We start from the raw sequence: 25,237 nt of genomic DNA, 5'->3' as shown, positions 1-25,237 counted from the left end.
ATTTAATATTATATTTTAGAATATTGTTCCCTGAATCTAAATAGATATAATATATTAATATTATTTCGGCATTTTAAAGATATTTAATATTTCAAATATAACATAATTAATTGAACATAAAATTTATTTTTATGTCATTATTATTCAAATTCTGCAAATTATATTTTTTGTAAATATCGAAACACAGTTCATATGTACAAATGCAGCCCATCCCTTCTAGATCATTCAATGTTTACAGGGTACAGAAAACGCTGAAAACGGCAAACGTAAAGTGTGATTAACGCGTACCTGCGACTGCAAATGGAGCTGGGGAACTGGGGAACTGGAGACCTGAGAGACCTGGAAGATCTGCTGCCAGGACTGGGACCTCTCTGCCTTTTTGACACAACGTCTTGGCGTTGGCGACGTTGACAAAAACCCACGGCACGTTGGCTCTTTTTGTCCTCCTCAACGTCGCGACGTCGGCGTCGTCGTCGTCGTCATCGCCATCGTCATCGTCAACTTCATCGTCCAAATGCGCGCAGAAGCTGCACAAAAACTCGCCCGAAACCTCAAACTTAAACTCAGAGCTGTCTGTCTGTCAGTCTATCTGTCTGTCTGTCGAATGGTCTTTCTGTCTGTATTCTACCTGGGGCAAGCCAGTTTTGGACCTTTTGTGGTTGGCAGCTTAAATGCCCAACTCGTTATGTGTTTACCACAGCACCAACCGAAGTCGGAGCTGCCACAGATAAGCGAACGCAGGCGACGTAAAGTTGATGCTGCCACAGCCTCTGCACTTTGCATGCAACTCCATCGCCTCTTCCCCTTCCCATTCCCATTCCCATTCCACGCGATTCCCGCCGTAGGCTCTTTTTGGGTCCCTTTTAATGAGTGGCTGTCTGGGACCGAGGCGAAGGTTCGCTGACTGCATCTTTTTAATAATATTGTTTACGTGACATTTGATTTATTATGAACTTTTCCTTTTGACAGATTATGTGGCGGCTTGACTCCACGCCAGTTGCTACTGTTCTGACTCTGACTCTGACTCCGACTCTGTCCCCTGACTCGATCTCAGTCTCAAGTTCTTTCTTTTCGTGGCTTGGACTCTTGGTGGCACGGCTCCATGTTGCCGCACTCATGTGGCACGCACGTATATTTTGCATTCGCCATCGCATTAACTCGACTTTATTATGGAGATTTAAACGCAGTTGCTGCCAAATCAATTAGCCTGGCTAATAAATGTGAGAGACCAACAATTACAATCTACCGATTAGGAATAAGTCAGTTTTGTTTTTAAAAATTAAAAACCGCTATCACCAGATACAATGAATTATACTGTTTAGTAATTATTATAATTTTATTATATTTTTGATTTGTTAAATCTTCCACTCTATAATTTTTGGACAAAATGATTTAATTTTATTCTATTTATAATATCAGTATAGCAATGTGCTCTCCAAGGGCTCTCGAATTAATAATTAATATAGTAAATATACTTAATTTTTAATATGTTTTCAATATTTTTCGATTGTAACTTATTTTGAGTTCGTCTGCCAAAGTACGCATAAATAATATGAACTCTCATTGCTTACAGATTTGTCCTGTACATTTTTTCTATATATAGAATATTTTAACAGATATTAAAGAGGGTATAGTCTAGTCGAGCAGTCTTTAGTGTCGCATACTCATTTATTTTACTTAATATTGTCGTTTGATTCGTTACGATTATTTACAGAGAACTCGACTCGAAGAGTTCTACATTGTCGTTTTAATTAAGAACCAGTTTGATCTCTTTACTCTTTCTCTCCTTTTTTGATATTTTTTTAGTTTCGATATATACAAATTAAATGTTGATAAGCGAAACGGCTTTTCGGTCTCTACCTTGTGGGTGCGATGTGTCTAAAATTTAATTATGCTACATGCAACAGGCAGTCGTTGTTGTTGCAGTTGTTGTTGTTGTTGTTGCAGTTGTTGTTGTTGTTGTTGCTGGCGTTGTTGGTTATCGTTAAGAGTTTAATCTTTATGGGTTATGACTGCACTCGAATCGTTAGGCTGAGTTTAAATAGCCAGTTAGTTCGCTGGCTGCGTTATTTATGTTGCCTGTCAATAATAATAGTCATAATAAACACAATTCAGTCTCTCTCTCTTTCTCTCCCGCCACCGAGGGCGTCCTCTACTCCTCTCTGTCTAAAGTGAGAAAAGGTGTGAGCCATGCGGCGAGGGAGCGATCATTTTAATATTGACACAACGATAATGTCATAAATGTGACAGCGATAAAAATCGCTACAGTATTTTTTTTTTTGTGGTTACCACACAGCGGGGCATGCGTGAGTACTGTTATCTGTAGTCTTAGTTTGCAACAAGCTCTACAGGTTGGTCACGGCCCGTTAATGTGTAGTATCGTTGGAGCGGAGGGAGCAATTCAAATTTATTGACACTTTACAGCAATGTCAAATGTTTGGTCAAAAGAGCCTCTCGACACATATTGACACATTGATTAAGGCTCGCGAACGGAAATATTGTTGCATTGGCAGGAAAAACCTTTACAGTTCTTTCGACTTTCAGCTTTCGGCTTCTCCCTTATTGACTTTGACGTCGCCCTGTCGACTGACAAACACATTTCATCCATTCGCAACCAATTCATGCCACATTTTATGCAAAGTCAGACACGACTTTGCACTAAAGCCGACGTAAAAGATGCTGATGCAGAAAAAGGGAAGGTTATTTGTCCTTAAACCGCACTTAAGATGCTCTTCATGTCAGCATATATTTCTGTCCAACAGCATAAGACATCTTATATGGTACATATTGTTTATCCTTCGATAAAAGGTTATTTTTCAAAATTCATTGATCAATTTTGTTAAATATATTTAATAAAATACAAATATCGAGAAGTACCAAAAATGTATTTATTTATTTAGTGTCAACTAAGAACAGTTGACATAAGTTAAATTAAAATTATAAAAATATCTTTAAAAATAAAATTAAAATAAAAATTGAAATGATAAAAAATAAAATGGACTTTGAGGGAGAATAACTAAATTTTCCAAATACAATTTTGATGCAGAATCAAATTAGAGGCCAAATAATGACAAAGTTGACATTCCGCAAGGAAATTGGTAATGATTTGACAAAGTTAAAAAGCTTTTGAAATTGCTAAAAAGTCTACAAAGTATGGAAATATGGACAGTAATGGAACAAAATGTAAAGGGTAGCAGTGTCTCCACCTTAACTCTCAGACAGTCAGCTCTCTAGTGGACAGGACAGCTGGCAGCGTATAGAATATTCGTGTATACACAAACTTATACTAACATACACACACACATTCGTTGTGCAAGATTTCTTCGCATAGATTGAGCATTCTGGCAGCAGGAGAAATAAATTGTTTTTGCGAGCTGAGCTCCAAACCGAAGCAAGCCCAACGAGGAAGAATCCACGCTTCTCCGCTACACTCGTTTTGGAAATTCTTCTCTCTGTTTTTCTCTTTTTCTTCCGTACGTGCGAAGGAAATGAAAGGAATACTTTGCGGTGTTGCTATCGAGGTCTTTGCATCTCAACCCGCGACTCGGAAGACTTGAGAGTCGTTGGAACTGGCGAGGTACAATTAATCATATCGGAATATACTTATTTTGCCCTTTGGTGGGCATAAATCTCGTCGGGCATTAAGCCGGCTTAGGCCGTAGCAAAAGCCAGGTCTATACCGAGCCATCTTGGGCAAAAACAGCTTAACGCGCGCATGCGCAACAAATCGCTTGATTAGTTTTTTACTATACCCAAGTATAGGAGCTTAAGCTGGAGCTGGTAACATGTCGAATTCTCGGCAACAGGAAATAACCCTAACGAATCCTCACTTAATGGTAATCCCCATTTAAGCTCCCAAGTATTTGCCACTGTTCCTCGACTCAATTAGTTTGTAATATTCCCTCCTTTTGCCAATTAAAAGAGAAACCAAACGACGTCTCTTTCGGTCCCGATGAGGTGTCGCCAACGGGACGAGCAATTAACTCCGACTGCCCCTCGTCGTTTTCAACTTACTCACACTCCAGACTTTTCTAATTAAATTACGTCTGGCTGTGCGATTTTTTCATTATTTTATTTTTATTAAAGTGATAAAACTCTGGCAAAGTTCCAGCATTCATTGCAACGGCAAAGTCCACAGGAAATCGAATTCGTTGCAGGAAAAATTAAATAAATTCCTATGAAAGTTGCAGTCGCTACGGAGTTTTTTTTTATATTCGTATCTAAAATAGAATCTTTAAATCAAGCTCTTTAACTATCGCAATACTTCTTTAGTGGAAAAAATCAATATCAATTTCAAGATATTGAGCAGACTTTTGATAGCTCTGATATCGAAGTTTTTACATACATATCTCATAAGTTCTAAGTAAAAATCTACTTCTAAATTTATAGTCTGTAAAATTCAAAGCTCTGATTTTATCGGAGCTCGAAAGCTTTTCTTAACACTTACTGGACATAAAAGCAAGACAAGGAGCAAAAAACAATCTATAATAAAAATATAGATTTAAATCCATTAAAATCTCTGATATGAACGATTTTCGAATTATTTGTATATGTATTTTCTATATTTAAAGAGCGTAAAACTAAAGACGAAGTTTTAGGCAAAACAAAAAAAATAGTAGGAAAGAAAATGGCTAAAAAGATCGCTGCTAAAATAGGAAATACAGTAAGCGTAGAAACTGGAGAAATACAATGGGAAAACAAATAAAAATATATTCTAAAGACAAAGAGAATGAATAAAGCAGCGGATGCAACTCGTTTGCGGTAACAATGGTTTGCCGACCCTGGACAATGTTGCACCCAAATACCTTTTTCCGGTTCGCCGAGCAAAGGGGAAGAGGGACTCCATGCCAAATTCCAAAGAGGACAGATCCAAAAAGGAGGATCACAATTAAGTGCATATAAATTTTGTAATTTTACGATCGCGTTGCTTATAAAAAGGAAAGAGAGAAACAACATTCAAGCAATGGGTTAAGCCTGGCATAAAGTACGAAAATTTATGCGTCAACCTCAATTGAATGCAATAAGCCGCAAAATTATGGCCAATAGCGAGGGTCGTCTGTTAACGTTTTGTGGTATATGATAAGACACTCGTACTATTGCTTCTATTACTGATTAGTAATGACATTAGCAGCTGACCATCGTTAACTTTAATAATCCCATTGCCAGGCGAACGAGCACTAAACTGCCACCGGTCAGTGGTTCGCTGGTTTGGTGACTTGGTGACTTGGTGGTTCAGCCATCGCAACGGGGGGCCATTAAGGCCCAAGAACATGTAGGTAAATGCAGCTCCTCCCTGGTGAGGTGTGAAGAAAAGTGTCGACTTGTTAAGGCCACGGACCACAGACAAGCTTCAGGCTGAGCTTCAGTTCTCGTCGTCTGAAGACTCTGCCTGTTTCTCAGAATCAACGAGAACGCGCGCCAGGTTCACATTTTGTGGAAGCAATAAATAAAATAACAAGTTGAAACCACAGACGCAACAACGCTGCGTGGCGGCATTTTTTGTCCTTCATGTGGCTGGGATTTCTTTTTGGTGGTGCTACGTGCCGCATATGTAATAAATTTTATTTATTTCTATGCAAGGTTACTCGTATGATGGTAAGCCTGTGATGCCTGTATCGCACTTTCCCAACTTTTACCTCTTGTCGCACTTAATTAATGCCCGACAAGTCGGCATAACTCTTTGAAACTCCTCAGATTCAATAGACCATTATAAAGTTTGACTAAATATTGGTCGAATTTTAACGGGCTTTTTTTTTGCGTAAAAGCAAGTAGGAATACTTTGCTTTAAGTAGATTTTAAGCAGCAACTGCTGGTTTTTTAAATATTGTTTAATCTTCGTCATTTTCAATATTTCTGATTTTTCAAATTATTATCGAAAGTCTCGAGTATAAGTTAATTACTAGTTAATAAAAATGAATGATAGAATGCTGTTTATTTAAAATTTGATGAAAATAGTTTTTAGATAAAAAAAAATATACGCCTCTTTAAACTAAATTAAATTTTTTACTTTATAAGAACTAAAAAACTTTCTAAAATAGCATGTTCAAATTTTATTTCTTAACACAAAAATATATATTCTATGAAAACTACACCACCTTAAAAATTTTCCGAAAATCAGCGTAAAATGTTAATGTCTTCTGCAAAATAATTACGATAGAGACTCCCTAAATAACAACGAATCAACCACACATTCGTATATCAGCATATTAAATTTATTTATCCGTAAATAGAATTTTTGACTAAATGATCGGCTCAGATATTGCAAACGGTTAACAAGGACCACAGGGCCCACACGGAACTTGAGGACCACACGGCCCAACTGGTCCACAATGTGTGTTCCACGGAGTTGGAGCGCATGGATAACATGGACCACACTCAGGCGATTCGTATGGACAAGGCGGAGAGCAGGGACCGCATGGCCCGCAAGGACCACATGGTCCGTTTCCACATGGTCCACAGCCCGTTCCGCACGGACCACAAGGTGCGGGTATAAAGGGCCCCGAAGGCATTGTCAAGCCACAGGGTCCACAATTTGGTACAGCGCAGGGTCCGCCACAAGGTCCACATGGTCCACAACGACCTGGACCGCACGGAGGGCAAGGTCCTGGACCACGCGGTCCACAAGGTCCACAACGTGTTTCACATACGGGATATTGATTGGTGGAAAAACAAGGAAGTGGACAGCAGGCACCACCTGGTGCACCTGGTCCAATTGGACACGGAGGACAAGCGGCACTTGGTTTGTAATTGATAGGTCCATTTGGATAACAACAGTATTCCCTTGGTGGCGGTATGTCAATAGTTTGCGGCTTGGGTTGACACAATATCGACTGGCAGACTTCTCTGGGCTCGCACACACGCTTCGGATAGCAGACGACATAAGGATCCGGAATCATGGAAGGATAGTATATGACACGCGGTTCCCGAACCATTTGCGAGACCCAAATCAGTTTTGGCACCTTGATAACCCGAGTGGTATCCACCACTTTTGGTACAGTGATCTGTCTACACCGATTAACAACCATGGGCTCTGGCACAACTTTCTCCGTGAAAACCACTCTCTTCTTGCATATAAGACGAGGGGGCTGTTGCACCGTAATGCATTTGGGAAATGGTGGCGGAATGCGAGGTGCACACTGCGGCAGAGCTTCCAATTGTGCGGCATTGTAGCATTTGGGCGAGCACTCGAAAGGTCCACAGCAAGGATCACAGGGGCTGCACGGTCCACATGGAGAACACATATTTTCAATTAAAAACTTTTTTAAATTTGTATCAAATTATTTTAAAATTATTTTTGTTACAATTTAGCATGATTTTGTACAAAAAATGAAACGAAATGAAAGGAACAAGTTTTTTTATGTACAACAGAAAGGGTGCCACCCCGCAGTAGGCCATATTAAAATAGACTTAAAGTATTTTAGATTATTTTAGTGCGAACTCAAACTGTGAGGTGGACAAATAGGAGCTTACTGAGCTCTTTTCGATATTTTTGGCAAATTGACGCCTTCATGTTACCATCTTATTCTTCTTCCTCGACGAGCAAGCAACAACAGCACACATCTCGAGACGAGCTAAAGATGAAGACAAACTGGTAAAATTCTATTATTTAGATGTCTTTACTTTTTGAATTTCTTAGTTCGATCAGTTTAAAAATAGCAAACAGACTGCGAAAGAGAGAAAACAATTGATAAAGCGAACCTTCTTAATGTTTTGAAGATTTGCAGCATTGATAAAAACCGCACTAGCAAATACAGTCTCGAACCTCATGTTATTACCCGAATAAATAAGCGGAATTCACTAGACACTCATGAATAGACAGCTAGGTAGGTGGACAAGTAGTTGCGGTATTCGCATTAAAGTGGATTTAAAAACGCACTAAATCGATCCACAGGCAGATGAAGTGCTACCAATTGCGAGGTGCAAATGGTTGGCCTTATGTCTGGGTCTGTCTGGCATTTCTCTCTCTATTAACAACGACAACACAGTAACCGGCTAGTGGCAGCCACATTGTGGCATTTGGTGGCAGTCTAATCCAAGATAATTAATTACAACTTTACAGTCAGCCGGCAAACAACTTAATAAAGCATAAATAATTGTCAAACTGTGCGCGAATTAGTCTTCATTATGTCAATAAATCTTGGCCAACCACTGCCGGGCCATGTAAACAACGAGACAACCAAAAGACGGCAACCGCATTTGGATTGTCGAACAATTTTCTTATCAGTGAGGCAATTGCATTGTGAAAGCTCGCCAATTGCCAATTGCCTTATTGATGGATTTTGCGTCAATCTGGCCAAATAGGGATATTGGACTATTGGATAGTCCTACCATTTATAGTCGCAACACAAGATACATATTTGATGATTAACGTGCTTGCCACTTGCCTGGGAACCTGAGATCTCCACTGAAGCCTTTCAGCCGAAAAAAATCGTTGTCGTGACTTTCAACATGCCACAAAAGGAAGCAGCAGCCGCAACAGATACGACAATATTTTAATTAAAAGTTGTTTTTTTTCTGAGCGCAAGACACACGCCAACAACAACCAGAGCAACAACAAAAACAACCAGAACATGTCACAAATGAATCGAAAGCAAGAGGCGACCGCAAAAGGTTGCTGAGGCAGAATGCCTTGCAACAAGTGTTAGCCTTGCAACATGGCTAACAAGCGTCGCCGGCGTCGCCGGCGTCGCCAGCGTCGTCTCCGTTGACCATGTTGCTGTTGTTGTCTGTCAGCAACACGCAGGAAACAGCAACAACAAACTGTACGAGGTGTTAAAGTAAATATGCAAGCACAACAAATTTTACATGCTGCGGCAATAATTGAAAAAGCATGTTGCCACACGACGCGACGTGCAGCGTTTCCATGTTGCTACAAGAGTTTGCGCTTAGAAATGTTGAACGTTGCACGTTGCCCGTTGCACTGTTGCATATTAATTGTGAACTATTGCCAATCCTTAACCTCCCTGAGAGCTAAACTAAAAGAAGAAAGCTCTAGATACGAGCATGTTTACTTAGATTTAGTTCTTCTGTCAAGTTTCAAATTACTTCATTTTATCAATATCATTTACCCCATTCGATCTTTTCATTATTACATTTAAAAACAAATACAGTTTGTCAAGAAAGTGTTTTGAAAAAGTCTAAAATCAACACATTTTATTTCGAATATTTATTTTAATTCCTTTAAACATGTTTAAATAAAAATAAAAATAATTTTTGTTAATACAGTACAGTACATAACGAAACAGAACATTGTGAATTAAATATTCTTAATATCATCCATACCATAAATTTGTATAAGGCAAGTATTATATGGCATATCCTCTGAATTCCTTCAATTTACATAAAAACAAAGTAAGATAAGTTCAAGGCAGTTTTTATGTGCCTAGCGGATGCTGTAAAAGAAGCAATAACAATAACAACAAATAAAGGCAGAGTGCTCGAATAAGCAATACTCTGTTAAGTGAACAAAAGCTCATAAATATTATAAACTTCAACGTTTATTTTGTGTTCGCAATGAAATTTATATGAAATATATAAAGTTACAATATTACAATTTTACAATAACAATTTTACGTGAAGTTCTCTTTTGCTGCTTGTTACTACTTTATATTTTTCTTCAACATGAATTTGGATTACAGGGTATACAATTCACAGCAGCTAGAACAATGGAGCCGGTTGGCGGTTGCCTTCTCTCTCTCTCTGCTGCCTGTTGCAAGTTGCCGCTTTGTTTTTGTTTTCCTCCCGTTGTTTTTGTGGCCAATGCCGCTGCAATTGCCACTGATCGCGTCGATTCAATTAGTAATTCTAAAAGGCGGCAAGCAACGCCTTTTGCATCCTAATAAGCTGTTGCAGCTACTCCTGATGTTGCTGCTATTGTTGTGGTTGTTGTTGTTGTTGCAACTGCTACTCTTACTTGGTACTATTGTTGCTGTTGCCATAACATTTGTTCAACAACAACAACAACGCAAACAGTGGCAGCGATTTTCAGGCCAGGCTTTTCCAATTGTCGGCGCTGCACTTTTCATGCCCAAATGCAGTTGCACTCGACGGTTGCAGCAGTTGCAATCACATCGGGGCACATTGACTATTTTTGTCATTGCCGTCGAAGTTGCGGTCGACGTCGGCGTCTCAGTCGCAGTCGCAGTCACCGTCAACGCACTCGTCTGGCAACATGTTTGCGCGTTCGTCTCCTTTCCACAGAAAATGTAATTATGTACTGTGATTTCATTATACCCTGTATACACAATTACGTCTTAAAGGGATATACAAAACTGTACACACTGGCAATGCTAAAAATTATATTAATTTTTAATATTTTTTATCCTATTTATCATATTGTACGTTTCATAAAAAGGAACAGAATATATATATATATTTTTTTTTTAGTTTTATGATTTCTAATAAGTATGTCGTCTATTCTTAAATATCAAACTATTTATATATAATAATTTACTCTAGTCAATACGAAAAATATGCGAGCATTTGGCAAATAAAATCCAAATCACCTAACCTACCTAATTACCAAACATTTATTTTTCTTGATTACAGGATATATGCTTGTTGATCACACACTTCTACAGAATGCTTACAAGTCTTTTTTCTGCTCTCTGTTGCTGCTTCTATTGCAGTTGTTGCCATTTCTGGACGCACAGCATTACAAACTTGGCTCAAATTAATTCTTCAAGCCAAATCGCGCACTCGAAGTCAGCTAATCAAAGTTTAATCAATGCGGCATTTTGATGTGACATTGCAACAATTTTTTAATACTCTTGCCGGAGGGTATTACAAAAATCTAAAGAAATGTGTAATACATTGCAGATGTATGCTTCATATATTAATGAAGAAAGATTATACAGATGGACGAATTTAATTAATATTCCAACTTATTCTTAAACGCACTCTGTACTTGAAAAGATTTAAAATTTACATAGAAAAGCTCAAGATAAAATTCATTAAAAGAGTATTCTTTATTCAACACATCTAGCTGATATTTCTTTCTTTTTTTCATCTTTGAAGCCAGTTTCCATAGGAGAAACGATGGGAAAATATTTGTCTCTGGCATTGAAGGAAATGCTTATAATTCGAGGCCAAGTCATTTTTATGGACACATGATCGATTCATCCAACAATGTTTATTAACAGCATTTGAAAAGAAACTCAGGTATTTAATTCTATTCAAAACTAACTTTTTAAGTCGATAAACACAGCGACATCTTGAAAAGCCTATTATAGCTATTTGAATTTAATCCGCATTTTACAATCAATTAAAAAACATTGCAAGATAATGAATTTTTATATTTGCTTGTTAACATGAATTAAGCTTCCATAATATAGTTAAAATTAAGTTTTTATTATGCTTTAATCTATAATAATATCAAAAGTGCATTTATATATAGATTTAAAAAACATATTTTTGCTCAGAGAAATGACAACGAATATTAAAATAATATTATTAGCTCTCTCTGGACAGCTTATCTCTAAGGCACGCAATCTAAAAAGAGCAATTACACTAAACAAAACAAACAAAATTCAAATAAAAGTTAAATATATATTATTGCAGCAAACCTTTTGCAAAATAATCTTTTTATATATTCCAAAAAATTACACAATATTAAAGAGCTTTTGATAGAAATTTTGACAATAAAAAATGTTAACCTCATCATTGGATAAACCAATCATTTGCTTTAAATGACAAACTTTAACTAACACTTGTCGCATAGTGTAATAGGTTTACAATTATACAAATCCATATATAATTCTGACTCGGCGATCGGTTGTATCAGTGCCCTGTATATTGTTTGCTCAGTCGGCCGTAGAATTTGATCTTTTTCGCGAAACGGAATTAAATATACTTGTATAATGTGGATGACAGTACTTCTAAGTTTATTTCTACTGCTGATAGTGTGGAAGCTCCTGGAGCGGCTAAACCGTAAATACTTTATCCTGACCCTAGCAAAGCGTGTACAGACTGTGGATGGCAGCCCACTGGAGACCAAAGTGTTTGTGCAGCCGGGAAAGACCAGATTCGGCAATAATTTTGATATACTGAAATTCACTCCATGTAAGTATGCAACCAATATATGTATGATTATGTGGAACGGATCATTAAAAGAGTATCCCTTCCGTAGCAATGGTGTTTAGATATGTCAGAGATGCCCATGCCAAGGCCGGGGGACGAAGCTTTATGTTTTATTTCCTATTCAGGGGAATGTACAATGTAGTTCGTGCTGAGGATGTCGAGGAAATCTTGCAAAGTACCAAACTGATAACTAAGAACGTCATATACGAATTACTAAAACCCTTTCTAGGCGATGGTTTACTTATCAGCACAGGTCAGTATTAATATAGCTTTAACAAATTGTAAATAATTACTATATTATCTCTCTTAGATCAAAAGTGGCATTTTAGAAGGAAGCTACTGACGCCCGCTTTTCATTTCAATATACTACAAAGCTTTCTAGATATATTCAAGTGGGTTTTTTCCAACGTGTTCTTGTCATAGTTTTAATATTATATTTATTTAAACAGGGAGGAAACCCATAAGCTTATATGTGAGCTACAGGAGAAGGTGGACGTTGAATTGGAGCTAAATCAGATTATTCCTCAGTTTACGCTTAACAACGTTTGTGGTAAGGCAGAGCCAGATTTCAAGCAAATCTGACTGACTTTGAGCTCGTGTGAATCTTAAACAAGTATTTTAAAATTCCATTAAAATAAAATCATTAGAATAACCTGTGTGTAATTGTTGAAGTGAACATTGAGATATCTCTACCCATACTAATTTTTTGAAACCCTTTCGAGCGGCCTTGACACTCTGAAACAACTTTTTTATAACTGCTGTATACATTATCCGATCGTAATGAAATTTTCAGGTTTCTTAAACAGCATAGTAAATTTTTATCAATACTATATTTTTAAATCATATCTTTTTTTTCTTTTAGAAACTGCGCTTGGCGTCAAGCTTGATGATATGATAGGAAGTGCACAATATCGTAAATCAATGCACGCTGTAGAGGAAGTTATGGTTGAGCGGATTTGTAATCCGCTTTTCTTTTTGGAGCTATACTTTTATATTTACGGCAGTTATAGAAAGCACGTGACGAATCTTAAGATAGCCCATGAATTCTCTAGTCGCATCATCGAGCGAAAGAGAGAACAGTTCAAGAAGCGGCAGTCGGGAATTGTGGATGATTGCGGAAGGAAAAAACGATATGCAATGCTGGACACACTCCTGGGAGCTGAGGATGAGGGTCTTATTGATCATCAGGGCATTTGTGATGAGGTCAACACGTTCATGTTTGAGGGCTACGACACCACGTCCACCTGTCTCACATTTACCCTGCTTATGTTATCACTACACGAAGATGTCCAGCAACATTGTCTTGAGGAATTTCAGAATCTTTCAGAAAACGACGACGATCTCAGCGTATTCGATTATAATGAGCTGGTTTATTTGGAGTGTGTAATTAAGGAGACCTTGCGTCTTTATCCCCCAGTTCCATTCTTTGGTCGTGACTGTACGGAGCAAAGCGTCGTAAATGGTCTTATCTTGCCAAAGGATACACAGATTAATATTCATGTATTTGATATCATGAGAGATCCGCGCCACTTTCCAAATCCCACCGAATTTAATCCGGAACGGTTTCTACCCGAAAACACAGTCAATCGTCACCCATTTGCCTTTATTCATTGAAATACATGCGACAATATGGCATATCAAAAATCAAAAAAAATTAGTCGTGAATCTAGAGTATGAAATTGACATTTATATTTGTCGTACAAACATTAATCCAAATCAAAAGCAGAGTTGGCCGAAAAGATAGCCACGTGTTTTAAACACATCAAGGGACCACTGCACTATTGACAATACGTCTAGTTTGGTCTTTTAATACCATTACAATGGGCTAGAATTTGTTAATGTTCGCCAAGTTAACAGATTTCAACATCGGAATACTATCATTAATAATATCATATTGTTCAAAATATAAAAAATTAGTCGTGAACTGACTTTTTGTATGAAATTGACATTTATATTTGTCGATTGTAAATATTTAACATTTATTCAATACGAAAACACAAGGTAAGCCAATGCGATTTCGTCATTTTGTCTCATGTGTTGCCACACATTAAGCAACTACGCATTTTTCCACGTGATGTCCGCTGGAATAAAGTTAAGTTTTAAGAAATGCGCAAATTCGAAAATGATATCTTTACAAAATGCATATGGTCGCATTCCTAGCATATGCTATCAAAATTAGTTATCTCTTTCCAAAGAGAAAATGTAATCGAAAAATTTTGTCAAAAAAGCTTTTGAATTAGGGCGGTAAAGTAATTAAATGAAACCTGAAAAATTGAAATAAAAGTTTCATGTCCTCTCTGTTTAAAGCAACTCTGTTTCACAGCTGTTTGCCAAACAGTGTTGGACAATATAAAAATTTTGGTTATGCAACATTTGAGTTGGAAGTACTTTGAATCGTTAATTTGAACAACTTTAAATAATGACTTTATTCAAAAAAAATCGTCATCCGGACCATAGTGCACTGTAGACATTTCATTTTTTTTTACTTGAATTAAAATACTCAGGAGTGTTCAAGAAATCTATAGACATTTTAAAGATAAATGTTTTTGAAAACAACCGTTCGAAATGTTGGTATTCTCAAAATGTTAGAGATTTAATATTTTCACCCATTTTTTTTTTCATTTTTATTCAATTTAAAGATTATTTAATTCAATTTAATAAATATTTCATTTTGTCAAATCTCTCAAGAATTTTTAATACATTTTAAAGCAATGGTTTCTTTTTTTCAGGAACACCAACAATTGCTTTTGGGTTGCTTTAGCGCTGTTAGAGACTTGTAGAACACACCTATACATTTTTTTGTACTTAAATTTTTTAAAATCGATTTTGACAAAAGCGTAAATATTATTATCTGTAGCTTTATATATTAATTCAAGCACATATGACAAGCGATTAAACATTGCTAAAAATTCTCTTTATATATTTAATTTTTAAGGTGAACTTTGTAATGCTTTAATCTGGTACTTAAAGTTCATTTATATGTAGATTATAGACAATTTTTTTCAGTTAAAATAAAAACAAGGAAATTACAATGATAATAAAAATTACGCAAATTGTAAATATCAATACTCTATGAAACATAAAGCTTCTCTCTAAGACTCGCAGCGTAAATATAAAAAGTACCCGTAAATGCGAAATTTCCGATTTTTTGTATGAGATCCTAAAGAAATTTCAAGGCTATGATTTCTTCTCAATAAAAAAAATATAGTTAACAGCCGCTAATAAGGGTATCAAAATATTTTTATGGGATTTACTTAGCGTATTCATCATTTAATATATATGTAGATATTCATATATATTTCTGAATCGACATTGGCATTATCACTTCCCTGCTTATTCAATACAGTTTTCTCACTCGGATTTAGAGGTTGATCTTTTTCGGAAAACGGATCTAAAAATACTTGTACAATGTGGATGACAGTACTTCTAAGTTTAATTCTACTGCTGACAGTGTGGAAAGTCCTGGTACGGCTCAACTGTAAATATTTTATCCTGACCCTGGCGAAGCGTGTGCAGACTGAGGATGGCAGTCCATTGGAGACCAAAGTGTTTGTGCAGCCGGGAAAGACCAGATTTGGCAATAATTTTGATGTACTAAAGTTCACGCCATGTATGTTAAGTTATCGCAATATATGTGTGTGCCTTAAGAAATGGATCATTGAAGAAGTATTGTCTTCCTAGCAATGCTTTTTAGGTTTGTCCGGGATGCCTATGTAACTGCTAAGGGACAAAGCTATATTTTTTATATTATATTCAGTGGGATGTACAATGTAGTAAGAGCCGAGGATGTCGAAGAAATCCTACAGAGTACCAAACTGATAACTAAGAACGTCATATACGAATTACTAAAACCCTTTCTAGGCGATGGTTTACTTATCAGCACAGGTCAGTATTAATATAGCTTTTACAAATTGTAAATAAATACTATATTATCTCTCTTAGATCAAAAGTGGCATTTTAGAAGGAAGCTACTGACGCCCGCTTTTCATTTCAATATTCTTCAAAGTTTTCTAGATATATTCAAGTGGGTCACTTCCAAAGTGTTATTTTTAGAAGTTTTAACATAATATTTGTTTTTACAGGGAGGAATCCCACAAGCTAAAAAATGTGCTACAGGAGAAGGTGGATATTGAATTGGAGCTAAATCAGATTATTCCTCAGTTTACGCTTAACAACGTTTGTGGTAAGGCAGAGCCATATTTCAAGCAAATCTACCTGACATTGAACTCTTGTCAGTTTCAAACGAGTATTATGAAATATCATTCAAACACAATCATTATATTAATCTGTGTGTAATTGATGTCACTGTGTTTCAGTGAACGAATGCTATGAATGAGAGACAGGCTTCGATTGGGACGTATATTATAAAGATGATTGGGTTGTCTGGGATTTGTTTATAGTAAACCATTTAGAACACTCGAGTGAAAAATGCTCGGCTTTAAGATACCCTGAGCAAAACATTAAGATACCCTAGGAATTATAAAACGTCATAGTAGCATCAACGCTGTATTTTCTGTGTTACTTCTTTGTGTATAATCCGATCGAAATTTTCAGGTTTGGTAAATAACAATATACGAGACCGTATATATTATTTGTATACCCGTTACTTAAAAGATAAGTAAAAGGGAATACTGTGTTTAATACTATATCCTTAAATATTTTCTGTTTGTTTTAGAGACTGCGCTGGGCGTCAAACTTGATGATATGATAGGAAGTGCACAATATCGAAAATCAATTCACGCTTTGGAGGAAGTTATGGTGGAACGCTTTTGTAATCCGCTTCTGTCTTATGGGCCAATCTTTCGGTTCCTTTACGGCAATTATCAAAAGCACGTGACGAATCTAACGATAGCCCATGAATTCTCTAGTCGCATCATCAAGCGAAAGAGAAAACAGTTCAAGAAGCGGCAGTCGGGAGTTGTGGATGATTGCGGAAGGAAAAAACGATATGCAATGCTGGACACACTCCTGGGAGCTGAGGATGAGGGTCTTATTGATCATCAGGGCATTTGTGATGAGGTCAACACGTTCATGTTTGAGGGCTACGACACCACGTCCACCTGTCTCACATTCACCCTGCTTATGTTATCACTACACGAAGATGTCCAACAACATTGTCTTGAGGAATTTCAGAATCTTTCAGAAAACGACGACGATCTCAGCGTATTCGATTATAATGAGCTGGTTTATTTGGAGTGTGTAATTAAGGAGACCTTGCGACTTTATCCCCCAGTTCCGTTCTTTGGACGCATCTGCACCGAGGAAAGCGTCGTAAATGGTCTTATCTTGCCGAAGGGCACTCAGATTAATATACACGTATTTGATATCATGAGAGATCCGCGCCACTTCCCCAATCCCTCTGAATTTAATCCGGATCGTTTTCTTCCCGAAAATTCGGTTAATCGTCATCCATTTGCCTTTATTCCCTTTAGCGCTGGACAACGTAATTGCATTGGACAAAAATTTGCTATTTTGGAGATGAAAGTTTTGCTAGTTTCAATATTAAGAAATTTTAAACTATTGCCGGCTATGCAACTAGAGGACATTATCTTTGAATATGGCATTGTCTTACGCTCTAAAAAGAATGTTAAGGTTAAATTTCAAAGCCGTCGGAGATCCTAAGATCGGACAAAATAGAGGTAAAATCTAGAAATCCATGTAGTTTGCTACTGATTAAGGTTGTTCAGGATACTTTTTTTAACGTAACTATCCTGTGGTTTCCATCATTAATTAAACCTGTAAACTGTGATTTCCTATTAACTGTGATTTAAATAAATATCAATTCCCAATGTTACTGAAATTTTATAAAAATCTGGAATTTTTCAAAATGACAGCATAAACAAATTTTTCTTCAAATAACACTATCTGAAAATACATATTCAAATTCATGTTAAATTTTCTAAATTTACTTTTGTTTAAAAAAAAAAACTGGTTAAATTTGAGATTCCATTGAATAAGAATATCGTCAGCCTAAAAGAATGCAACGTTTCTCAAGCACATAAATAGACTGGACGCCACTGTATAATAATCTAACACTTCCAGGTTGATGCGCCTTAAACTATTATTTTATTGTTTAAATAATATACACAAAACACATATACTTTCACTAATTTTAATAATTAATTAACTCTCTTACAGAGCGGCTTTTACTTGTACCGCAAATAGCGAGTAGTGAAGAGTGTAAAAGCGGCAAATGCAAAGGGTGACAACTCTGGCGTATTACCCTTATACTACTACTTATAAACTTTTACTATACATATATATATTTTATAAGCAATGTGCACTTGCATAATGTAAATGCAGTCAAACAATGAAGTACATCTTTCCTCGATCGCAACATTCTTATTGGAATGCGTGATACCCTGTTGCTTTATGTGTTCCAGCCACCGTGAGGAACTCGTGGACAATGGCCGCTGTAAAACCAGCAAACGCATCGCTGCCCTCACACTGTATACATGTAAGGATGAATGTATGCATGTGGCTTATTATTGTATTGCAATGTTGTGGACAGCAAGATAGACTTGCTACAGTTTCGCATGCTAGTTTGTACCAAGCGCACAAATTCTTAATTTGATTATAGAATTTCATTTGCGCATCGAATAACAAAACAAACCGCACGCACATACACATGTATAGAAATCCCTACAAACACACACATGTTCAACACGCAACAAAACAAAACACAAATGTCAATTATTTTCCCGTACGCCTTTAGCACTCACCACTTGGTATTTGTGCAAAAAACACAAGCACAACACAACTTAATAAAACACTTGTTTTGCACATTTTAACATAAATTGTACACAAACAAACAATCTCCAAATGTTTTTTTGTTTTTGGCTGCAACAACAAAACTTTTTCTCTTCTGTCTTTTGAAATAGGCTGCCATCTGACAGAAAAAAGTTACCAATTATTTTAACGTCTGGCAATCTTAAAAATGGATCTAGATCATTATTTACATTAGCTCCTTTTTTCAAAAGGATCTTTTTGGGCTTTATCCTAAGCTTTGAATATAATATATTATACAAGCTTTAAACTTTCTTAAAAAATTTTATTAAAGAGTTTGTTTACAGCTAAATTATAGATGAATAAACTAAAAACACAATCTTATTTAAATTGCGCGCCGAGACCATTTATCGATCCGGCCGATGTGGACGACTTTTTTGTTGAAACGTGTGGCAGCCTTGCTACACAAAAAAAAGATACCATTGGCTTGTCGCGTACGAAAAATAATCGTTATATTTTTTGATACCAAAATAAATTTTATAGCTAGAAATGTACAATATTCCATACATTCTGATTAGAATTAAGCTCAAAAATACCAGAGTCAATTTCAGTGTAATTCTTTGAGTGCGACCTCTTATTTTGATTGCTTATACGCGGATTTTTTTTTTTAAATTTCACCTAAAAAGAGAATCTTATGCATGTGAAAAAGACTGCATAACCTTATCAAAAACAATGTCTGGTTTGTTTGATTTCTTGAGAAAGATTATATTGTTTTGCTTTAGTAAATGCAAGGAGACAGATATTTGTAAACATATTATTAAAGATGAGCTCGCAAAACAGATATTTTATTGCATTTAACATTTTATATACTATTTGAATCCACGTCAAAGTTCTCCTTGTACTCTTTGTTTACTTGAAGTGAATGATTGATGACACTTGAACCTAGCGGATCAACGGGAGCATAGGTCGGCAGAGGTGGCTGATTAGGAAGATAGGCAGGTGGAGGTCCATAAAGTAGTGGTGGTTGCTGGTACTGGTTGTAGGGATATGGATAGGGATATTGAGGAGCACCGTGTTGTGGAGGATAATACGGATACACTGGATTGTTATGTTTATTATGTTTGTGCTTATGCTTGTCGCCCGAATTTTCCGATTCTCCACTTTTCTCGTTGCTATGACTGTCACTATCACTGTCACTCTCGCTATTACTGTCCGCCAGGACATTTGCCACAACCAGCAGAAGGATGCCAGCCAGCACCAGGAATTTATTCATCTTGCTTTACAGACAGACAAATTGTAGTATAAAGTCAATAAATGCACAAATCGTACTAATCGTGTAGCGTGAGATGAGATTACTTATATGCCTAATGCGAGATTCTAAATTGAAGACGTAAAATATTCTCTTCAATGATAAGCATCACAAATACGTACCCAAGTATATATATAAATGGTAAATACATAATTACCTCTAAAGTTGGCAGTATGTTGTTTATGGAAAATTTTAAATATTATTCCAAGAAATATAAACTAAATTTAAATGTGTTAAATCTTTAATATGTTAGACAAATTTGGTACGTTAATCGAAAACAGTATAACTTTGTGATTATTTTTTAAAAACAGCTCTCGTCCATGTAATACCATCGGTTTCAGTTGGAAAGTTTATCAAAATTCATGAACCGCTTGAGACGGGCGCCGTTGAACGGCTCTTCACTGCCTGGTGGAAATTTTCGCATCTAAATCAATGTAATAAAATGAAAATGAAAACAGAATAAAAATTACTAATGGAATAGAGAAGAGTAAACAAAATACTTAACGTTTTATACTTACACTGATTAATTTTAAAATTCTTAATGAAAGGCGAAATGTATTCAAAAATATAACTTTTTATTCTGATACCCCAAAACCATGTAGAGAGATACAAAAATATATGGTAAACAAATCAAGGCTAGTACCATATTGTCCTTGTATCATCATCAAATCGGATTGCATTACTTTACCCCAACGCACTAAATATTCAAAGCTTTCCCACTATAACGGATTTTACATACGTTAAAAATCGTACAATGAAATTTGTATTTCTTTTCGATTTAAATTCTCTAAAATGTAAATAGCATTTTATGGAGAGTTAAAAAGTATGCTGAATATATACCTGAAAAGTTAATGTAAAAATTATAAGGCCTAATATACATTTAAGTATAAACTGAACAGAAAGCATAATTGAATATTTAGTTACCTTACATTGTTCATATATATTTACTTTGTTATATTTTTAGTGGTATTACGTATGGTAAATGTGATCAAAGGTATATGTATATTTGCATATGTATATGTATTTTGTAAGTACAGCAAGTTTTGCGGTATTTAGTCGTGTGATCCAATTACTTAAAGCTGCCAGCGAAGGGTGCGTATGATAATGTACATTATTTATGTATTTTGTTGCTGTTTCAATTGTTTTCAATAGGGTGTTAAAATTGGTTGTGTTGTTTTTGTGTTTATTTTACTAGGGTTCGTCTTTGGCGAAACGTTTCTGTAATTAAATAAAACTCAGTATTAGGCTACATTCTGTGTGGGTTTTGTGATATCTCTATAAAAATCTTATTAACTATTGTTATAATTACATCTAAATCTATTGGTGCCCCCTATTAACAAGAAAGCGTAAGTGAAAATAAACAATATAGGGTGTAGGTATATGTCAATTACTTACGTGCCATATGTACATAACCAAAGTATTAATTAGCTCTTGCAATATTGGAGATTAAAAAGCTATTCCCAATTAAATACAAATGCTTAAGTAAGACATGTTCCGAAGTCCAATTATTAATCAGTCTTAAAAAGACAAGTTGTTCTGGGCATTCGGAATTGGCTTGAATACTAGCATTACGAAAATTTATTATTGTTAATTAATTATTTAAATTGGGTAGTATTAACAGTATTTTAGAGTAAAAATTGTTAGTTGAACTCGAATTATAAAAATATATATTTTAGCTCAACCTTTAATTTTTCGAAATAACCTTAAGAACGAGTTTCCAATCTCAAGCCGTAAAATTCATAAAATCAGTCTCAAAATAATTATTTTTAAAGATCCAAAAAGTATGCTACACTTTGCATTAGTGAAATCGATTAAAAAGCAAAATTCGAACCAAATTAGTAAAAGTCTATTGGTTTTAAATCTTAGTTGGTGAAATTTGGTTTTAACTAAAACTTTATAAAAACACTCAAATATTTCTTCGTTGTTTTCATGGGCATCCGTCCGTGGCAATAGTTAATTATACAATCATTGCGCACTAGCGCACTTTCCTTATTCCACGAGTCCCACCAATTTAAGTATAGAAAGTTAGTTAATAATGTTGTGTAAACTTACCATAATGCGGTATTTCTCCTTGCATGCATAATCCGATTCATCAATATCCAAATAACAGTCGGATTTATATTCAGGTGGCAATGGATTTCCCTCGTATTCACACAATTTGTGCAATGGTCGTGCTCTATACAAATTCCAGATAATAAATATTTAATAATTAAAAATAAAACATCAATATAATTACGTGACAATAATTTTGCTCATTGATGAAGGTTTCTGCATTGGGCAATAAAATACATCTGGCGTTTTTTTATCGAATACTATTTTCCTCATCATATCCTTTTCCTTGAGTATCGCTTTATCCCCATATGTAGCCCAAGTGCTACACAAAAGTGTGGCAAAAACACATATCGCAAATAGTGTGCTTTTCATGTTGATTTAAGAGTAATCTGTAATTTGTTGATTTAAATAATTAACTTGTTAGTTATAATCAAAGTTTTTTATAGAAAAGTATTCCGAGGTTTTATATTAAATTTCATTTCATGTAGTCTAATACGATTCTATTTGTAAACTGTAGAAATTAATTCTTATGATTCTCGTTAGCTTCTAAAGTTAATTTTAAACTTTTCGTAAAGCTTTTTATACTGAAATGTATGTAAATGTGCAAACTATAGCCTTTTGTTCCCGGTTTCTTTGTTTAAATCAAAAAAGTAAACAGTTATTATCATGACCTCATCGATATTTGAAGCTGAGTGAGTTTCAACATCTTCACCCACACAAAAAAACAGGTGTCCACTTCATAAGTAGTTCCTTATTAGGATCGAAAGTTCACTTATGCAATTAAAAAGAAGATTTAGTCATGATGTCATAAATTACATGTCTCGTTAGTTTTGCAAGGTGAAGTGTTAGAAAAAAGACACCTTCAACCTTGATGTGCTAGTGTCTCGACAGTAAATATTTAAGACACGGCTAAGACGTGTACACACACACACAAACACACACACACACACATATAAGAAAACTTAATTTCAGCGTGTATGATAATTTCGTAATATCCATAAGAATTTTATAAACACACTTGTAGATAATACATGCAGCCAATTATATTTACAGATTGCAATGAACAAATATAAATAAATAGAAACGGGGGAAAACGCACTTTTCACAACTCCAAACTAACTTAAACTGTTGCTTTAAGCCAAGTCTTACATGTCACGCTTGCCAATACAACCAAAAGCTGTGCATAGAAAAAGCTCTTAAGGTCTAAAGACAATCGCAATTTACATTTGTTGTGTTTTTCAAAAACCGGTTTCTTGTCCATTCAAAAGAAATAATTCATTGTTGCACACACGTACACTCATGCATAAAGAAAGAGTAGTGCTTATAGCACAACTTTAATGTAAAGAATAATCTTAATTGTTTTTTATTTATTTACTTTAATGTATATTACAAATTTATTGAACTTGAAAATTTAAATAATGCTACAATTTTAAGTCAACGATAATAATAATCGATACCAGAACATCTGAAAACTACTTAATACTGAAACAGTATTAATTAATTAGAAGGCGTTATTGGTCGTGTGCGGCCACACTGCTACATGTAAATAGGTAATTCAAATTTCAAACTGCAACTCTGAAAATTGCCAGAACTAGCTATAAAATAGCTATGTTGGCAACAGTGATTTTAAACAAACAAAAACGCTTCAAAATAAATAAAATTAAGTTTACCTTTGCAAAACTGAGTTAAGTATGGAACAGGTTTGCCGTGCCTGCACGAACACCTCTGTCAACCTTATCGATATATTTGACGAGCACCACCAGCAGGAGGAAGAACCGAGCCTGGCAGAGATGTTGAACGAGTGCGTCGCTTCTCAAATAAACCGTGATGATCAATTTCCCAAGCAGATTTGTCTGTCCTGCGTTCTTGATGCTCAAAATGCATTTAGATTCAAGCGCAGATGCAAAGAGAGCCATCAATTCTTTTGCCAGCTGCTTGAGGAATCGGAGAAAGCAGAAGATTATTCCGAGCACTGGCCAATTGCGGAATGTGGCATAAAAGCACAACCTAAGGAAATGGAAGACATTCCGCAAGCAGAAGTAAATTATGCTGTTCGTGATGAAGATCCCAGATGCAGAAGCGGGTCAAGTGGTGAACTGACTTCTTCAGAGCAGAAGAGACATCTGTGTGACTCCTGTGGCAAGGTGTTTCTTCGCAGCGCACATCTTAAAAGACATATCCTCGTGCATTCTGGTGAACGTCCATACAACTGTCCCCACTGTTCGAAAGCTTTTGCCCAGCGCAAAAGTCTGGAGGATCACGTCCGTCTTCATAAAGGGGAGCATCCATATAAATGTCGTCAATGTCCAAGAGCCTTTAATAACCGCTCGAATCTGCAGTCACATGAACGCATTCATTCTGGCGAACGTCCCTTCAAGTGTCCGCACTGCCCGAAGGCCTTTATCCAGAGTGGCTGCCTCCAGACGCATTTACGGGTGCACACCGGCGAAAGACCCTACAAGTGTCCCCACTGCCCAAAGGACTTTATCAATAATGCTAGTCTTCATAATCACAGTCGTATTCACACAGGCGAGCGGCCACACAAGTGCCCACAGTGTCCGAAGGCTTTTTCCCGCAAGGAAACGCTACAAAATCACATCTTACTGCATTCTGGCCATCGTCCCTACAAATGTGCACACTGTCCAAAGGACTTTTACATTCGTGGAAGTCTGTTAAGGCACAACAGAGTTCATTCTCCTAAAATCTTATCAGCTTAAAGAAAATCATTCTTTCTGTGTTGCATAAAATAAATAACTTCTTAAATTCAATTAGAATTGCGCGCCATGTATTAAAAGATATAAATATATCGCAAGCGCTGACAACCCTAGCATTTCGATTTGTAAAGTAACGATAACAGTAACGATTAACTCGTTGCATGCGGTTTTTAAAAGTGGCGAGCGTGCAAATTTATCTGTTTAACAATTGTTTAATAAAATAATAATGTACAGAACCAGATTAAGTAAAGGTGATAATGGCAAAATTAAAAGGATTGTTTTTTTTTAAACCAAACGTGTGACAACTCGTTTCAATCCCCATGTATTTTTTAGTTAGCTCTGGCCATTTACACCGACA

General features: G+C 36.0%; 6 protein-coding genes across 10 annotated transcripts in view; 2 read left to right on the top strand and 4 right to left on the bottom strand.

Moving 5' to 3' along the window:
- Nucleotides 1–18,929, bottom strand: part of LOC117782071 (bone morphogenetic protein receptor type-1B) — a 58,119-nt gene extending 39,190 nt beyond the window's left edge. For both annotated transcript variants that reach the window (XR_004617225.1, XM_034619009.1), the window contains exon 1: nt 18,801–18,929. Coding sequence is in view for 1 of the 2 variants with exons in the window: in XM_034619009.1 (XP_034474900.1) it covers nt 18,801–18,864 (64 nt within the window). In the remaining variant the exon portion in view is untranslated. The remainder of the gene's footprint in view (nt 1–18,800) is intronic.
- Nucleotides 6,197–7,261, bottom strand: LOC117782073 (DBF4-type zinc finger-containing protein 2 homolog). The gene has a single exon (XM_034619014.1). The coding sequence runs from the start codon at nt 7,239–7,241 to the stop codon at nt 6,270–6,272; it is 972 nt and encodes a 323-aa protein (XP_034474905.1). The 5' UTR covers nt 7,242–7,261; the 3' UTR covers nt 6,197–6,269.
- On the top strand, nt 11,773–17,709 carry LOC117782072 (probable cytochrome P450 4ac1). 2 transcript variants are annotated; one of them, XM_034619011.1, is made up of 6 exons: nt 11,773–12,060; nt 12,128–12,331; nt 12,389–12,470; nt 12,528–12,628; nt 12,941–13,671; nt 17,488–17,709. In XM_034619011.1, the coding sequence occupies exons 1-6, from the start codon at nt 11,859–11,861 to the stop codon at nt 17,698–17,700; spliced, it is 1,533 nt and encodes a 510-aa protein (XP_034474902.1). In that variant the 5' UTR covers nt 11,773–11,858; the 3' UTR covers nt 17,701–17,709. The 2 variants fall into 2 exon arrangements, with proteins under 2 accessions (XP_034474902.1, XP_034474903.1); XM_034619012.1 differs by lacking the exons at nt 11,773–12,060; nt 12,128–12,331; nt 12,389–12,470; nt 12,528–12,628; nt 12,941–13,671 and adding exons at nt 15,487–15,688; nt 15,760–15,963; nt 16,021–16,102; nt 16,161–16,261 and having other exon boundaries at nt 16,754–17,709.
- Nucleotides 18,930–19,666: 737 nt separating the features above from the next.
- On the bottom strand, nt 19,667–20,077 carry LOC117781225 (proline-rich proteoglycan 2). The gene has a single exon (XM_034617979.1). The coding sequence runs from the start codon at nt 20,075–20,077 to the stop codon at nt 19,667–19,669; it is 411 nt and encodes a 136-aa protein (XP_034473870.1).
- A 255-nt stretch (nt 20,078–20,332) lies between these two features.
- On the bottom strand, nt 20,333–23,343 carry LOC117781021. 3 transcript variants are annotated; one of them, XM_034617730.1, is made up of 4 exons: nt 23,265–23,343; nt 22,350–22,554; nt 22,166–22,289; nt 20,333–20,537 (listed from the first exon to the last, which is right to left on the bottom strand). In XM_034617730.1, exons 2-4 carry the CDS (start codon nt 22,535–22,537, stop codon nt 20,451–20,453), a joined length of 399 nt encoding a protein of 132 aa, XP_034473621.1. In that variant the 5' UTR covers nt 22,538–22,554; nt 23,265–23,343; the 3' UTR covers nt 20,333–20,450. The 3 variants fall into 3 exon arrangements, with proteins under 3 accessions (XP_034473621.1, XP_034473622.1, XP_034473623.1); XM_034617731.1 differs by having other exon boundaries at nt 23,315–23,332; XM_034617732.1 differs by lacking the exon at nt 20,333–20,537 and adding an exon at nt 20,670–21,331.
- Nucleotides 23,344–23,800: 457 nt separating this feature from the next.
- On the top strand, nt 23,801–25,151 carry LOC117780693 (zinc finger protein 501-like). Its single transcript, XM_034617322.1, has one exon. It carries the CDS (start codon nt 23,857–23,859, stop codon nt 24,880–24,882), a length of 1,026 nt encoding a protein of 341 aa, XP_034473213.1. The 5' UTR covers nt 23,801–23,856; the 3' UTR covers nt 24,883–25,151.
- Nucleotides 25,152–25,237: the final 86 nt, after the last annotated feature.

Source organism: Drosophila innubila, assembly GCF_004354385.1.
Source record: "Drosophila innubila isolate TH190305 chromosome 2L unlocalized genomic scaffold, UK_Dinn_1.0 4_B_2L, whole genome shotgun sequence".
Taxonomy (NCBI): Eukaryota; Metazoa; Arthropoda; class Insecta; order Diptera; family Drosophilidae; genus Drosophila; species Drosophila innubila.
The sequence above is the reverse complement of the archived record's forward strand: the minus strand, read 5'-3'. Positions and strand labels throughout refer to the sequence as shown.

Excerpts from the sequence above, each read along its gene's own strand:
- LOC117782073 (XM_034619014.1), bottom strand. The coding sequence starts at position 7,241 with ATGTGTTCTCCATGTGGACCGTGCAGCCCCTGTGATCCTTGCTGTGGA.
- LOC117782072 (XM_034619012.1), top strand. The coding sequence starts at position 15,487 with ATGTGGATGACAGTACTTCTAAGTTTAATTCTACTGCTGACAGTGTGG. Across the intron at positions 15,689-15,759 it reads TGTACTAAAGTTCACGCCAT|CAATGCTTTTTAGGTTTGTC; the intron begins GTATGTTAAGTT and ends TTGTCTTCCTAG. Across the intron at positions 15,964-16,020 it reads TGGTTTACTTATCAGCACAG|ATCAAAAGTGGCATTTTAGA; the intron begins GTCAGTATTAAT and ends TATCTCTCTTAG.
- LOC117781225 (XM_034617979.1), bottom strand. The coding sequence starts at position 20,077 with ATGAATAAATTCCTGGTGCTGGCTGGCATCCTTCTGCTGGTTGTGGCA.
- LOC117781021 (XM_034617730.1), bottom strand. The coding sequence starts at position 22,537 with ATGAAAAGCACACTATTTGCGATATGTGTTTTTGCCACACTTTTGTGT. Across the intron at positions 22,290-22,349 it reads ATGAGCAAAATTATTGTCAC|AGCACGACCATTGCACAAAT; the intron begins GTAATTATATTG and ends GAATTTGTATAG. Across the intron at positions 20,538-22,165 it reads AGGAGAAATACCGCATTATG|ATGCGAAAATTTCCACCAGG; the intron begins GTAAGTTTACAC and ends ACATTGATTTAG.
- LOC117780693 (XM_034617322.1), top strand. The coding sequence starts at position 23,857 with ATGGAACAGGTTTGCCGTGCCTGCACGAACACCTCTGTCAACCTTATC.